Genomic DNA, 16,873 nt, shown 5'->3' with positions numbered 1-16,873 from the left:
GGAAACCAAACTACAACCACAATTATGGCTTGCTAAATTTTTAGCAAGGCAATTTTTGAAAACCAATCAATCAAGTTCTAATTTGGTGAGATATTTGTAATGATTGGATCACTGTAGGATGAGAGAGGATTAGTTTTATAACAGATATAGATTCACATGCGAACACTACTTTCACCAGTATCTTCTGAGGCTTTTTTTACTTGAAATGGTATATTCAAGTCACAATTGTCACGTTAGTCCTTTAGTAATCGTTTAGATCTACTAGATATAGCCTCTATCCACGTGGCCACGTTGCTCTGTTCCGAAGGTACATCACGCCCTGGCAACCACTGTCCAACTTATTTCATCGGCATCAACGGACAAGTCCTCATGTCGGGGCTGCTTAACCAATTCGATATCACCGCTCAATAAAATGTACTAAATTCGTTCCAAGTTCATTTGATTTTTTTTATCTTAAATTTGACCACTCGTCTTATTTTAAAATTTATGTTAAATATTACTTTTTTTTTGTTGTGGATTGCTTTATTAACAAAAGTTCTTCGAGAATAACTTAAATTTAACTAAGTTTGTATAAATTTTTTTAAATAGGAGAGAGTATATACTATATACACACACGTGAGTGTCCTACACGTGCTGCACATGCAAATGCAACCGGGAAAAGAAGCAAGCGTACTCTATAGGGTAAAATCCATTTTCTAACCTACAACTTGCACGTACAACACACCATTTCCCTATCCTAAACTACAAAATCGGGTAATAGACATTCTCCAACATTTGAAAATGGACAAATTTAATTATAAAACTAGTTTAAAAAATAATTGACTATTTTCTAATAATAAAAAACTAATTTAATATCTAAAAATCATAACTAATTTATTTAAATCAGATAAATACAGAAATTGTATCGTATTTTTCTAAAAATGGTGTCTATCGACTATCGATATGGATCAATTTAGATTTATTTGGGAGTTATTTATTTTTGTTCCTATGTGTTACTACTCGTATTGAGACACTAAGAACATGAACAAATAAGATTCAAAACTTTAAATAAAGCTCCAATAGATAAATAACATTTTTTAGAAAAAAAGAATTGGTACTCGTCGTTCATATTTTTTAAATTTAAGATAAAATACTTATGAGTTTTTAGATAATAGACTAGATTTTTGTTATTTTGAAAAGAAATAGAAAAACCACCTTTGCAACCAGCTATAGTACCGAATATGTTGGCTTTCAATAGTTTTGTAGTTAAGGATTGAAAAGTAGACTAAAATGCAAGTTGAATGTTAAAAATGGACATTACCCAATTCTAGTGCTCTCGTAGGAACAAGGCACAATGACTAAAACAAAAAAAAATATTTGTGTGCCGATAATATATATAGTGGCTAGCGTTGGTATTTATGATTATTGAAATATCCAAAAAAAACTTCGACCTCGCTTTTGGGTAAATAAAAAGCTCTGCGAAAATTAAGTGTAGCACAACAGGTTAACTTGTTTAGAGCATCTAGAAAAGTTTTTCTAAAATTTACTATATATTTAAATCATCATTTGAAGAGTTATTTGAGTAAAAATTATTTTCTATATCTTTGTTCCCTTCAATAACTTTTCTATGTGCACACTCTAGAGAGCCATCCTCGTTGTTCATATTTGGCTAGTGAGAAATTTGAACTGAGGGATGTATATATTTGGATATTCAATTAAAAAGACTACTGGAGAATATTTTTATAGCAAAATCTCTATTCCTATAAATTATAAAGGATATAAAAAGTCTCCTTAAAGTTGCTCCTTTAGAATCTATCTATTTATGTTTATTTTTTTAACTTAGCATGAGCACTTGCATTTTTTCTAAATTTATTATAGTATTTAATGGTGTTATTCTTTTAGCGGTAAGTGATATGCTCGTTGATAACAAGACGTCTCTGGTGACTTCATAAACTTCAAGATTTGTGGTTCATTTTTTTAGGTGCTTGTAGAACTAATTTTTTTATGTTTACGTTGGTAGGTAACTGTTTATACCTTCATGAAGTAAGTAGGTAAGTGTACGTACATGTCTGTGGATCTATGTGTGAATTGACACAAGAAAAAACCCTCTAGAATTTCGTATGCCCACAGTATCGGTCGATCGCACATGGATACCAACGATCGGGTAAGAAAGCGCTTCACAAATAAACTATATAAATAGAGTAAAAGCGACGATCAAAATAAGCTGGTCTGATCCAGCTTCTATTTTTTTATTATAAATAGGAGCTGTGGGAATAAGCGTGGCCAAAATAAACTGCTAAAAACGTAACATTTGACTGTTGATTTTAGTTTAGTTTAGCCATAAACAACTTATAAGCTATATCAAAAAAGATCCCAGTAGTCATGCCATGTGCTGCATGATTTGATGTGTTTTTCACGGAAGGGGGTCCCACAGAAGGGGGGAATGCAAGGCAATTTCGCACGACGAGGATCAGTCTGTTCGCTTGCTCGTAAACGATCGTAAATTTCCAATCAGAAATAGTTTTTTTCTCTCACACCAAACAGCCAATAATAAATAATCCACGATCGTTTACGGCCTCCCGAACAAGCCGGATGAGGCCCAGAATGCCAAAGTAAGCAACGAGTACAACTCGAGGGTTGCCCGACCTCGGCGGCTATCGACTGTCGGCCGCCCTTCCCGCACCGCGGTCAGTGGTAGGGGCTGGCCGTCCGGGTCCCCGTTAACCATATCAACCGAATATCCAATTCAAAGGACGGGCCGGCGGGGAGCATACGTGTACCACCACCGCCGTCTGTCCGCCGCCCGTCCACCGTTTCCCATCTCCTTCCTCCAGCCCACGGGTAAAGCCAAGCAAACGAGCGGCGAGGCGGCGAGCCGCAATACAAAATCCGGAGGAACTCGCAGGAGGCGAAAAGCAGATCCGCCTCCTCGACCTCGACCGGCGATCGCCCCTTATCGGTAGGTGTTAATCCATCCTCCAATCCCCCCTCGCCCCCCTCAATTTTTTTTTCTCTCTCTCGGTTTGGTCGCTTCGATCCGCAGCCTGTTGGTACCATAGCTCGATCCGGTGGTTGGTTGGTTTCGTGTTTCGGAAGGAATTATTTGTGATTATTGGTGATTTCGTTGTTTCCGCGGCTGTGTCGCCTCTTCGTTGTCGCAGACTTGTAGCCGAAGCCATGGCGTCGCCGGCGCTAATCTGCGACACGGAGCAGTGGAAGGCCCTCCAGGTGCGTGAACCCGTCGCCGATCGCATTGCGGGGAGTCCTATGCTCTGATTAGCTCACTGTTTTTTTTTTCTTTTTCTGCTTTCACTCGTGCGGATGCAGGCGCACGTCGGCGCGATTGAGAAGACGCACCTGCGGGACCTGATGGCCGACGCCGACCGATGCAAGGCAATGACGGCGTAGGGACTCACGCCTGTGCTCGTGGAATTTCGTTTCCTGCGTGTGCGTGGATTCTGTTTGCTTACCTGAAAGGTGTCTGGTTGCAGTGAGTATGAAGGGATCTTTTTGGATTACTCGAGGCAGCAGGCGACTGGTGAAACCATCGAGAAGCTGCTTAAATTGGCTGAGGTGACGCCTCTGCCTCCTTTTTCATTTTGGAGGTGGGGATTGCACTTTCCTGTGGTAATTTGGGATCTGTTTGGTTCGTTATAGGTTGCGAAGCTCAAGGAGAAGATTGAGAAGATGTTTAAAGGTGAAAAGGTATATGTGATGATCTGAAACTGCCCTTCAGTTGTTCCATCACAATAGTAGATTCAGTATACATTTCTGTGTAAAGTGTGCCAGCCATGGAACATTGGGTACTTTTTATTTCCTTATATTTTATTTGTCAGTTAACTTGTACATAGTTATTATATAAATCTTGCCATTTTTTCTGATGCCGATTTAGCACAAAAAAGGTCCCTAACATGTTTTATTTGTCCAGTTAAATTACTTACTTTAATAAATTTGTAACATAAGTTGATCGGTTCTTGTTAGATAAATAGCACAGAGAACAGGTCAGTGCTTCATGTAGCTCTGAGGGCTCCAAGAGATGCAGTTATAAACAGTGATGGGGTCAATGTGGTCCCTGAGGTTTGGTCTGTTAAAGATAAAATCAAGGAGTTTTCGGACACTTTCAGAAGTGGATCATGGGTAAACTTTCAGTCAATTTTTGAACTAATTAAACGTGGCAGAAACTTCAAGATTGACCGCTGGAACTGCTTGACTGCAGGTTGGAGCAACTGGAAAACCATTGACGAATGTTGTGTCAGTTGGAATAGGTGGTAGCTTTCTTGGCCCTCTATTTGTGCATACTGCGCTCCAGACTGGTAAACTATTGAGCTCTTCAGTTCTAGGTTCCCTAGAAACTTCTATGCTTTTTAAACTGACATGCCTAGAAAATATTGCCGATCTTCAGATCCAGAAGCAGCAGAATGTGCGAAAGGCCGACAACTGAGATTGTAAGTGTGTATTTTGAAGCAAGCTCATTATCATGTTTTAAGTGAGCATGCATCTATGTGATTATTTATAGCATCTCTTGTATTGAGCATTAGTTTGATGCAAGGTGAATAGTTATCTTGTTTGTGTCTGTTGTACACGTGTACCTGATGTGCTGACACCTATGCTTCCATGGTCTTCACATAATATTGCGTTGATGTTAATAAACTTAACTGAGTCTTAATTCAGACATCATTAATATCTCCTATACTTTTTAAGAGCTCTTTTGACTTGTTCTGAAAACTTCTATTTATGGACCTCTTTTAGTAGTGGAATAAAACAGAGGTCCCAGCCTCTACGGCATTGTGTTGTTTACTGTGTTGTGTCTATGTTTCATATTATATACATGCATGCAATCTTTATGCTATTCATCCAGTAATTCATGTTCAAATTTTTATCAGCCTTGCAAATGTTGATCCAGTTGACGTTGCACGGAGCATTAAAGATTTAGATCCAGAAACCACTCTGAGTAATCACCTACCCTCACTTCAACATAGATTCTTTGTATGTTACTGATGAATATTTGCTGAAGATTTTTATATTTCTTGTCTAACAACTTGCAGTGGTGGTTGTATCAAAGACATTCACAACAGCTGAAACAATGTTAAATGCTCGAACTCTTAAGGAGTGGATCGTTTCTTCTCTTGGGTTAGTTTAGTACCTGAAAATATTTTTTGACACGTCATCTCAACTTATTGTGATTTGAGTTATAAAAATCGTTCATTCAGGCCACAGGCTGTTGCAAAACATATGATTGCTGTCAGTACTAATCTTAAGGTACTTCTGAACCTTCTATTTTCCACCAAAAGTTTACTGAACCTCTTCTGTGCGAAGATGGATCATATTTAAGATTTGAGTTGAGATGCATGAAGTATTTCATATTTACCACATTATCTAATCTATTAGAATGTAGGAAGAGTCAGAAGGCGAAGGAGGTGGACAATACAGGTTTAGGTAGTTGGAATGTAAGGTCGCTTATAGGTAAGTTAAGAGAATTAGTTGATGCCGCGACTAGGAGACGTGTAAATATATTATGCGTTCAAGAGACTAAATGGAAGGGTCAGAAGGCGAAGAATGTGGACAATACATGTTTCAAGCTTTGGTACACAGGGACAGTTGCGAATAGAAATGGAGTAGGAGTTTTGATTGATAAGAGCCTCAAGAATAGTGTGGTGGGAGTGAGAAAGCAAGGAGATAGGATTATCTTAGTCAAGCTTGTCATTGGTGATATGGTCTTAAACGTAATTAGTGCGTATGCTCTCCAAGTAGGCCTCGACGAGAGTGCTAAGAGACAGTTCTGGGAAGACTTAGATGGCCTGATTAGAGTTGTACCTAGTAGTGAGAAGCTTTTTATAGGAGGGGGTCTTAATGAGCATGTAGGTAGTACAAGCGCAGGTTTCGAGGCAGTTCATGGAGGTTTTGGGTATGGTAGTAGGAATCAGGAGGGGGAGGAAGTTCTGGACTTCGCGGTAGCTTTTGACCTGATGATAGCCAACATTTTCTTTAGAAAGAGAATCTCATCTAGTGACCTTCAGTAGCGGACAACACTCTAGCTAGATTGACTTTGTCCTCACAAGAAGAAAGGACAAACGAGCATGCTTAGTTTGTAAGGTGTTACCAGGGGAGTGTGTTATTTCTCAACATAAGCTTTTGGTGGCAGACTTCCGTTTTTAGGTGCGTGCCCATAGGGATAAACAAGCTAAGATTGAAAGAACAAAGTGGTGGAAACTGAAAGGGGAGACGTCAGAGGTATTCAGGGAAAGGGTTATCAAAGAGGGCTCTTGGAAGGAAGAAGATGACATAAACAACATGTGGGAGAAGATGGCAACCAACATTCGGAAAGTGGCCTCAGAGGTGTGTGGAGTAACCAAAGGAAGTGGAGGTGAGGCTAAAGATCCTTGGTGGTGGAACGAGGAAGTCCAAAGAGCTATTAAGGAGAAGAAAGAGTGTTATAGACGCTTGTACCATGAAAGGAGTGTGGACAACATAGAGAAGCACAAGGTGGCAAGGAAGACTGCAAAGTGAGCTGTAAGTGTGGCAAATGGTAGAGCGTATGAGGATCTTTACCAACATTTGAGTACTAAGGAAGGAGAGAAGGACATTTATAGGATGGCTAGGGTTCGTGAGAGAAAGACAAGAGACTTCAACCAAGTTAAGTGCATTAAGGATGAAAGGGAGCATCTCTTGGTGAAGGAGGATGAGATCCGACATCGATGGCAAGAGTATTTTGACAAATTGTTCAATGGTGAGAATACGGACACAACTTTTCAGTTGGATGACACTTTTGATGACACCAATAGGCGCTTTGTGCGGAGAATCCAAGAATCTGAGGTCAGAGAGGCGTTGAAAAGGATGAAAGGAGGTAAGGCAATGGGACCGGATGGTATCCCAATTGAGGTGTGGAGATGCCTTGGGGACATAGCTATAATATGGCTAACCAAGCTGTTTAACCATATTTTTCGATTGAACAAGATGCCTGACGAGTGTAGCAGAAGTATATTGGTATCGATCTACAAGAATAAAGGGGATATTCAAAGTTGTACTAATTACCGGGGAATTAAGTTGATGAGTCATACTATGAAGCTATGGGAGAGAGTTATTGAGCATTGCTTGAGAGCAATAACGCGGGTCTCTATGAACCAATTTGGTTTCATGCCCGGAAGGTCAACCATGAAAGCTATTTTCTTAATAAGACAAGTTATGAAGCGGTATAGGGAGAAGAAAAATGACCTACACTGGTTTTTATTGACTTGGAGAAGGCTTATGATAAAATACCAAGGAATGTTATGTGGTGGGCTTTGGACAAACATAAAGTCCCAACGAAATACGTCGGGCTCATTAAGGACATGTACAACAATGTTGTGACTAGAGTTCGAACAAGTGATGGAGACACGGATGACTTTCCGATTAGGATAGGACTACATCAAGGGTCAACTTTGAGCCCTTATTTGTTTGCCTTAGTGATGGATGAGGTCACAAGGGACATACAAGGGGACATCCCTTGATGTATGCTTTTCGCAGACGATGTAGTGCTAGTTGATGAAAGCCGGACAGGAGTAAATCAGAAACTGGAGTTATGGCGGGAGACTTTGGAGTCCAAAGGTTTTAGACTCAGTAGAACTAAAACTGAGTATATGAGATGTAACTTCGGCACTACTACTCGGGAAGATGAAGATATTAGTTTGGAAGGTCAAGTAGTGCCTAGGAAGGATACATTTCGATATTTATGATCAATGCTACAGAGGGACGAGAATATTGATGAAGATGTTAGCCATACTATCAAAGCAGGGTAGATGAAGTGGCGGCAAGCATCTGGTGTCCTATGTGATAAAAGGATACCACAAAAGCTAAAAGGCAAGTTTTATAGGATGACGATTAGACCTGCTATGTTGTATGGTGTAGAATGTTGGCCTACGAAAAGACGACATGTTCAACAGATAAGTGTCGCGGAAATACGTATGTTGCGTTGGATTTGCGGTCATACAAGAAGGGATCGAGTTCGGAACGATGATATATGTGATAGATTAGGGGTAGCACCAATTGAAGAAAAGCTTGTCCAACACCGGTTGAGATGGTTTGGACATGTCCAACGGAGACCTCCAGAGGCACCGGTGCGTAGTGGAATCCTAAGCTAGGATAGTAACGTGAAGAGAGGCAGAGGAAGACCGAAGCTAACTTGGGTAGAGGCAATAAAAGAAGACTTGAAAGGATGGAATATACCCAAAGACTTAGCCTTAGATAGGAGTGCTTGGAAGACAGCTATTCACGTGCCTGAACCGATTGCTTCTGCTGGGTTTCAACTCTAGCCTACCCCAACTTGTTTGGGACTTAAAGGCTTTGTTGTTGTTGTTGTATCTAATCTATTAGAATATTTCAAATTTCATATTATTCCTCAAATGTTTTGATTCTGACATGATCAATTTCCTACTGTGCCATTTCTGTTTACAAAGCTTGTGAAGGAGTTTGGAATTGACCCAAACAATGCTTTTGCCTTTTGGGACTGGGTTGGCGGCCGTTACAGTGGTGAGTGATATTTCTGCATATGAAAATTACTGGCATAGCTAGTGTTCTATTTCATAACCATAGTTCAATTATGCAGTTTGCAGTGCTGTTGGTGTTCTGCCGTTATCTCTTCAGTATGGTTTTCCAATTGTCCAGAAGTATGCTCTCTGAACTTATATTTAGTTATTACATCCTACTTTGGTAAATTATAGTAGGATGCCACTCAATTTGAATTGGTAATCCTTTTATGCTTTTGAGATAAGAACACGGATCTTAAATGTGAAGTAGAGTGATAGTGTTATTAAATATTATTGCCATCCTCTAAACAAAACTAGAAGAAATATTGAGGTTACAACTTCTATGGTCAATGTCTATTAGAGTCAACTGCAAGTTAAAAATAAGATGAGTAGACATTTGTGACAAGCAAATACGAGAATACTTAGGGAAATGTGCGTTCAAAAAGATCTTGCTCTTTGATTCCTCAAAACAAAGGAACATGCTCTTTCTGTACCTTTTACGATGGTAGATGAAGATCCGATCTCATCCGTGTGGCAAAATGCTAAATATGTTGGCGTAGCGCAGTATTGTTTCAGGATGTGGGAATTAATGTAGGAGGTCTGGAATCAATGTCTGGTGTTGGATTTGTTTTTGTGTTTGAAACAAGTAAACCCTCGAATCAAACCATCCGAAAGGTGTGGTTTGGACAGTTGGTCCTTAAATTTGTACCTCAAGTGGACCATATCTTCTTTAAATTTGCTTTGGTGTTTTTAGGATAATTTAAGAACCCCAAATAGGGCCTGGATTAAATCATCAAATACCACAAAGTGTAATAACTATGTCTTATTTGAAGTATTAATGAAAATGTTGGAAGCCAGAAAAAATCATTTTCAGAGTAAGATCGTAGATTACCAGTACTATCTTGACATTTCCTTTTTACCTTTTGAAGATTTTTGGAGGGAGCTTCCAGCATCGACAACCACTTATACTCATCTTCATTTGAGAAAAATATACCTGTAAGTGGGTTTCATACAGTAGTCAATGATTTTAGATACTCGGAAAAATCAGTCTCACATTTTCTATCATTTATGGGCAGGTACTCCTTGGTTTGTTGAGTGTGTGGAATGTTTCATTTCTTGGTTATCCAGCTAGAGTAAGCAACTATTCTGTTTCTGTGTTATTTGCAGCTACAGATTAGTTGCTGGAACTTTGTTCCATTATTATCTAAAAAAATGCATCCTGAGTAATTACTTTTTTTTTCTGTTGAATGTGTATTCTAGGCAATATTGCCATATTCCCAGGCACTTGAGAAATTGGCACCACATATACAACAGGTAACTATGTTTTGTTTTAGTACCATCTGGACATTCTCTTTTGGTTATTTTTTAGTTGTGACATGCTGACATATGATTATTATATGTTATAAAGCTTAGCATGGAGAGTAACGGGAAGGGTGTTTCCATTGATGGCGTTCCACTCCCCTATGAGACGGGTGAAATTGATTTTGGTGAACCTGGAACTAATGGCCAGCACAGCTTCTATCAATTAATCCATCAGGTAATAATATTTCTCCCATATATTGGGCAATGTTATCAAGTTGTTGCAGTTTTTAGTTAACTGGTTTGTACTGCTTGATCTACATTATGATAGAGAGACTCCCTAAGATGAATTGGCTAGTGGGAGATGTCACCTATCCACCCAGTGTTCGATTCTCACCTTCTACCTATTAAAATGCTAGGGTTGGATACCTCTCGCGCAGTCCCGCCTAGTCGAGTTTTTTTTTATCTACATTATGTTGTGCCAGACACAGTCTTTACTTATATCATATATGATGAGAGTATGCCATAGGGAAATTTTACTTCATGTTCATAATCTCAGAACTGCTGAAATGAACTGTCAGTTAGATCTTGATGACATTCAACAATAACCTTCATTTCCTTATTTGTCATATGTTTGACCTATTCTGTTATCATCCTGTCCATATTGATATTTTTGTAACTTTTGCTTGCTTGCACTTTACATGTGTCTGTGATAGGATTCTTGATTACTTTTAAGTTAACCAGCATGTTTTTTTCAACCTGTATTGCTTTCTTGTTGATAATGATAATTTCTCGGAGCAATGTTGAAGACTGCCAAATTTGTTCAGGCTTCTAAAACATGTGAAACAAAATTTGAGGATAGGTCTTTCCATCTATTGTCAATATGTATATTTATCGACTATGATGTGTTGAAACATACAGGGAAGGGTCATCCCTTGCGATTTTATTGGTGTTGTTAAAAGTCAGCAGCCTGTTTATTTGAAAGGTATGTCCCTAGTACATCTGTGACTTTTGATGTTCTTGTTGGCATTGTAATAAATGTAACTCTACAAATTCCTTTTAAAACACTTACCATATACATCTGTTATAGGGGAAACTGTGAGTAATCATGATGAGCTTATGTCCAATTTCTTTGCCCAGCCTGATGCACTTGCTTATGGAAAGGTACATATTGAATGGCTAGAACAAAAGTTTTGTGCATACATGTGTTTCGTACAGTTTCTTGCTTTCTTTACCGAAACTGACTACTTCTTTTCAGACTCCTGAACAATTGCACAGTGAGAAAGTTCCGGAAAATCTTATCCCTCATAAGGTGATGATAGTTCACTTATTACTTAAATTAAACTGATGCATAAGTATTACACTTAGAGATATGCATATGTGTGTTTTCTGATTGAGCCCTCTCGGCTATCCTTTTTAACAGACCTTTAAGGGCAACCGGCCATCACTAAGTTTGCTTTTGCCTACACTATCCGCGTATGAGGTTGGACAGGTTAGTCACAAGGACATCATCAATACATCCTTTAAGCCAGTCGTTCAATCCTCAATAGGATTTTGTGCTCATTTGATGAATTAACAATGCCTATACTCTTCAGCTTTTATCCATCTATGAGCAAGATTGCAGTTCAGGGCTTCATATGGGGAATTAACTCGTTTGATCAGTGGGGAGTGGAGCTAGGGAAGGTATGTGCGTGATATTCATCTTTCTCCCATATTTTCCTTTTATTCAAAGATCCAGTTTGTTTTGGGCCACCAACCTGCATGGGCCACATAATTTTCTTCCCGTGTTCACATGTTTGAACGTTGTGTTCTTGAGTCCTGATTTTAATTGTTATCTCTGGAATTTGATGTTTCAGTCGCTCGCTTCCCAAGTGAGGAAACAGCTGCATGAATCCCGAATGGAAGGAAAGCCTGTTGAGGGTTTTAACCACAGTACTTCAAGTTTGCTTGCACGATATCTTGCTGTACGCTCCTCCCACTATGGTCATTTCATAATAAAATCCGTAAAACTCTTAACATGACCATATCTAAAGTAAAATTGGGAGCACTTAAACTCCGTTTCCTTTTTGTAGGTCCACCCACCCACCCCATATGACACTACCGTGCTGCCGAAGGTGTAATATCTCAGATGTTTGACGTGCTAATTGCTGAGTTCTTACTTGGCAAGGTTGAGCATAAGTCTTTCTTCCTTTTGGGAGTTGTTACAGCCAGTTTGGCCGTGCTGTAGTTTTGAGGTTTTGTGTACTCCTTGTAGAAGGAAAGAAACAAGTTTTTGGGTGCTCTACCACATACATACCCGTGGAATAAAACGGATGTAAACTCAACTGCACTTGTAACACCCTAATTGTAGCTTTTGTCGGTAGTTGGATAGCCTGTCGCTGCCGTGATTTATGTGCTTGGTGGCCCGAGTACCAACCTCGGTTCTTACTCTCTATGCAATTCGCGTCGTGTACCACTGATGCACTGCCCTTTTTCGATCTTTTAGCTGTGTGGATTCTTGCGTGCTCTGATCTGCTTTGCAATAAGAGAGATTCATGTTTCATATAGAAAAAGAGATATAGAAGATCGAAACTCCAATTGAAGATCGAAACTCGCTAGGACATTTCTCTGGCATGGTTCATATAGAAAAAGAGAGATTCATGTTCCTCTGTAAGTAGAAAAAAGTTTGATGGTGTTTTGGGTATACAGAATCTCTTAGAAATGAACAGGGCATTGATTGCTAAGTGGTGCTTTCGTAGGACCCCACTGTCATAGGTCTTTGGAAGCAAATAATAAGAAAAATGTATAAAAGAAAAAAAAAGATGTATTCACTATAAAATGATGTTGTCTCTGAGAAACACAACATTGAGTTAGGCTGTAAATACTTCGTTGGGAATGTTTGGATATATTTTTATGGAATGATAGATGTTTATGTGACTGTACACTGGCACACCTATATCCAACTTTGTTTGCAGCTTGCTATGAACAGGAGATTACTGTGGCTAAAGCTCTGGAACATGATAGTTTGCATTTTCCTATTTGAGTACAGGACGTTGTGTTGGGCAGCATTGTGGAGAGATCACCCACAATTTGATTGTGATGTAGCTTTATGATATCTCCTCAAGGTATAGGGGCTTGCTTCTTACTAAAGGAATGGGGGAAAACTGATTTCTTGAAAAAGCATAGAAAAAGCGTTTGTGTATCCGTTCATCTACACATTACTCCGTTTGGATGATGTCGATATGTACAGGTACAGGCGTACATCAGCTCGCAGGCTGCGCTACAGCTTACAGGCAACAGCTGGGAATGGGATAAGCAGCTCACAGACGCCAAAGCAGCAGGACGGTCGCGCAATCAACAACGGCGTGGCGAGCATGAATTGCAACGGTCCAGCATGACAGGCGTACACGGCGTAGCAACTCACAGCAGCTGCTGCTGCTTCCGGCCTGCTACCGGTGCGGCTGACCCTTCACCGGACTCAAATCGTCGCAGAAGGACCCCTCGCTGGCGATCGTAGAGGGACGGCCGAACTCGACGACCGCGCCGCTGTACACTGGGCTCGCCATGGGCGCCTGCCTGATCCGCTCCATGTCGGACGTGTACGACCCGGGAGCCTTCGCCTTGTACGAGGCCGCGGCCGGTGTGCCGAACGCCATGCTCTGCCCGGGCCGCACCCCCTCGTTGAGGTCCTCCAGCGAGATGTCCCCCTCCAGCGCCCTCACGATCTGCACCCCAAAAAACACCATCGTCATCCATCGCCGTCGCTACAGGGCTGCAGCACCGCCACCGCTGGTGTGGTGGAAAGGAAACAAGAGGTGAGCATTTGCCGTCGAAATACCTGGCTCATCTTGGGGCGCTTCTTGGCCGAGTGGCGCACGGCGGCCGCGGCGCTGGCGACCATGCGCGCCATCTCCACGGGGTCGTAGTTGCCCCGCAGCCTCGGGTCCGCGACGCCGTCGTAGTCGCCGTCGGCCAGCGCGCGCGACAGCGCCGGCCTTGCCCAGTCGACGAGGCTGTCGTCGAGGAACGGGTGCCCGGTGCCCGGCGCGGCGTCGTCGATGGGGCGCCGCCCCGTCAGGAGCTCCAGCAGCATCACGCCGTAGGAGAAGACGTCCGACTTGTCCGTCAGCTTCCCGCTCGACGCGTACTCCGGCGCCAGGTACCCGAACGTCCCCATCACACGGGTCGACACGTGCGTGTTGTTGTCGGACGTCAGCTTGGCAAGCCCGAAGTCGGCGACCTTCGCCTCGAAGTTGTTGTCGAGGAGAATGTTGGCCGACTTGATGTCGCGGTGAATGATCCGAGGATGGCCTTCATGCATGGTCACATGACACGGCAAATGTAAGTTTCAGTCAGACGTGACATGGTCGCATCACAAACCAAGCTGCTGATGCTGATGACAATTCGGAGGGTGGCTCACAGTCTTCGTGCAGGTAGGCGAGGCCCTTGGCCGATCCGAGCGCGATGCGCAGCCGCGTCGACCACTCCATCACCGGCTGCCCTTTTCCTGCGACCCAAACAGGCGAACACGTACGTCAAGCCACGGCATTTGGAGATGTACACGTTGCAACGCAACGAGGGCCAGAGCTGTCACTGTCAGTCTGTCACTGACCGTGGAGGTGGAACTCGAGGGTCTTGTTGGGCACGAACTGGTAGACGAGCACGCGGCGCGCGCCGGCGATGCAGTGGCCGACGAGGGACACGAGGTGGCGGTGGTGCACCCGGCTGATGATGTCCACCTCGGCCTGGAACTCGCGCTCCCCCTGCTCGCTGTCTGACTTGAGCCGCTTCACGGCCACCACCCGGCCGCCGGGGAGCACCCCCTTGTGCACGTAACCGAACCCGCCCTGCCCCAGCAGGTTCGCCGCCGAGAAGTTGCCTGTGGCCGCCGCGAGCTCCTCGTAGCTGAACGTGCCCTTGCCGAGCCCCAGCGCCTCGTGCGGAGGCGGCGGCGGCAGCGACGCGCCGTGCGGGCTGGAGTACGCGCCGGAGGTCATGTCGGGCGGCGGTTGTGGATGCCAGCCACCCCCACCCGGCGGGCCGAAGGTGCTCAGCGTCGCCGCCGCCGCGCCGGTGTCGCTCTGCCACTGCGGCTGCGGCCTGGACGGGTCGCACGTGCTGCTATTACCTGTGGTTGCCATGGCATTTGGGTGGGTGTCCATTAACGCCAAGCGAGTCTAGTCGCTCGTCAGATTTGTTGCTTCTCTCTTCCCCCATGGAGCACATCAAGATTCAAAAGCAAGCAACCAAGAACCACGAGTAGATGCGTGCTTTACCTTTGCACACCGACGACGAATCCGCGTAGTAATGCATGGGATTGTGAGGCCTCTTCTTCCTCCTCGGCGCCGTCTTCCTCGAGCAGCACACGCAAGCGGCGATGAGGATGACGAGGAGCGCCGCGGCGCCGGCCGCGGCGAAAACGATTTCCACCATGGTGGGTCCGCCACGGTGCGCAGGAGCCGGTGGCGGCCTGGCACCGTCGCCGGAGCCTCTAGACGATTGCTCCCGTGGAGGGTGGGGCTTGGCCGGAGCGCCATGGAACCTGGACGCCGCTGGTGGCGGCGAGGAGTCGCTGGGCCGTGATGGAGCCGGAGACGACGAGTCCGCTGACGGCGGCGGGGCGGTTGAATGAGAAGGAGAAGGGCTGATTTTTTGCTTTGGCGACGGAGCCGGCCGCGGGGGCGGGGCTGTCGAAGAATTAGACGACATGACGAGTCTTGCACAAGCTCTCAATGGCCGCGCGGATGCGCTCGCTCACATCCACACTTCCCCTACTGGCGCCGCGGCCCGTCCGGGGGGAATGGGGATGAGGAGGAAGCCGCGACCGCGACACCGATGGCGTCGCGGCTCCGCCCCTCCCGCGGCCGGACACGACGCCGAACCGTAGCAGCGGTCAGGCCCGGCGGGTCCGTTCCCCCGGCATGTGCACGCACGCACGTCAGGGCATTTCACCCCCCAGCCATCTCACGAGCGGCGAAAAATAGCAAGGCCGGGAGGGAGAGGATCCCCCATTGGCCATTTCATTCCTCTGCTTTGCTCCCCTGTCCTGTGTGTGTTTTGTTTCTGTTGCCATGTGTTGCGCTTGCGCTGTTGATCTTGGCGGGTGGTTGGTGTTTGCCTCATCATCTGCAGCTCGTCGGTTGTGAGGCTGCAGGATGCATGGCGGCTGTGGGGACGTGTGACACGTAGGATGGATGACTAGCCAACTGTTTCAAGAATCCTCTCGGACACTATAAATAATAAATAAAGAAAAGAAAAAATATTTTACCCTCATCGTGTTGGTCCAATTTTGCTCACTCATATAAAATCAGTTTTTCATTCCCTCTTAACTTTTAAAACCGTTTATTTTTCACCATAAATGGTTTTATCCAATGTGACTCCACATTGCTCGCGATGGGTAAATCACACTATAATAACAGTTTAGAGAGATATAAACCATAGTACAAGTACTTTTTCCAAAAGTATTCAAATATAAAACATGCAGTTAAAAAAACTAAATTTTGTTATAGCTTGAAATGACATGAAACTAACTTTAGATTTTTCCTATAACCCTGCATTTATGGTGTGTAGCTTGGAATTATTTGAAACTTATGTCGGACTTTTTTCGGGTATTTATTTGCTATATACAAGTATATGTATTCGTTATCTATTATAATTAGTCTATGTTAATGGTCCGGGCTATGTAAAAATTCAAGTTACTTTGGTTACGACACAAATCTCATGTAACCAACCCATACTTGATTCTGTTTAGTTTGATCGTGTTAGTGTCACTTGATCCTATATATGACCATGTTCGTGTAGAAAAGCATGGAGTGTATCACGCAAGTCATGTGGCCTTTTACATTGTCTGGGTTACTTTAAATATTAAAAGGAGAAAATTTCTTTGTCTGTTTCTCATTTTGTCACTCTCTCCACCGTCCACCCATCCCTCCACTCCTTCGAGCATAAGGTTATTTATGGTCTATTTTTACTAAGAATAGTAGTACATGATGAATCAGATATAAGAGTTTGGCTTAGTTTCTATTCTATCTATGACCCAAACTCATGCCTTGTGCTCATATAATTTTAGAACAGCATGTCTACAGTCACACCGTGGAGTTTAATCCCAAGAAGCA

The 16,873-nt window shown here is 43.4% G+C and overlaps 2 protein-coding genes across 2 annotated transcripts; one reads left to right on the top strand and one right to left on the bottom strand.

Moving 5' to 3' along the window:
* Positions 1-2,656: 2,656 nt before the first annotated feature.
* On the top strand, positions 2,657-12,231 carry LOC136516865 (glucose-6-phosphate isomerase, cytosolic-like). The gene is given in 25 exon segments (XM_066510363.1): positions 2,657-2,938; positions 3,141-3,207; positions 3,307-3,383; positions 3,471-3,552; positions 3,637-3,684; positions 3,961-4,116; positions 4,196-4,292; positions 4,382-4,424; positions 4,863-4,930; positions 5,025-5,109; positions 5,190-5,238; positions 8,412-8,484; positions 8,561-8,621; positions 9,410-9,476; positions 9,557-9,613; positions 9,741-9,794; positions 9,889-10,017; positions 10,701-10,764; positions 10,870-10,943; positions 11,038-11,091; positions 11,203-11,271; positions 11,375-11,391; positions 11,393-11,462; positions 11,636-11,743; positions 11,852-12,231. Coding segments are annotated over 24 exon segments (1,701 nt in total). The 5' UTR covers positions 2,657-2,938; positions 3,141-3,156; the 3' UTR covers positions 11,900-12,231.
* A 659-nt stretch (positions 12,232-12,890) lies between these two features.
* Positions 12,891-16,024, bottom strand: LOC136516855 (proline-rich receptor-like protein kinase PERK4). Its single transcript, XM_066510352.1, has 5 exons — positions 15,035-16,024; positions 14,371-14,886; positions 14,179-14,265; positions 13,597-14,069; positions 12,891-13,483 (listed from the first exon to the last, which is right to left on the bottom strand). The coding sequence occupies exons 1-5, from the start codon at positions 15,465-15,467 to the stop codon at positions 13,208-13,210; spliced, it is 1,785 nt and encodes a 594-aa protein (XP_066366449.1). The 5' UTR covers positions 15,468-16,024; the 3' UTR covers positions 12,891-13,207.
* Positions 16,025-16,873: the final 849 nt, after the last annotated feature.

The sequence above is a fragment of the Miscanthus floridulus genome, chromosome 2 (assembly GCF_019320115.1).
Source record: "Miscanthus floridulus cultivar M001 chromosome 2, ASM1932011v1, whole genome shotgun sequence".
Taxonomy (NCBI): Eukaryota; Viridiplantae; Streptophyta; class Magnoliopsida; order Poales; family Poaceae; genus Miscanthus; species Miscanthus floridulus.
The sequence above is the reverse complement of the archived record's forward strand: the minus strand, read 5'-3'. Positions and strand labels throughout refer to the sequence as shown.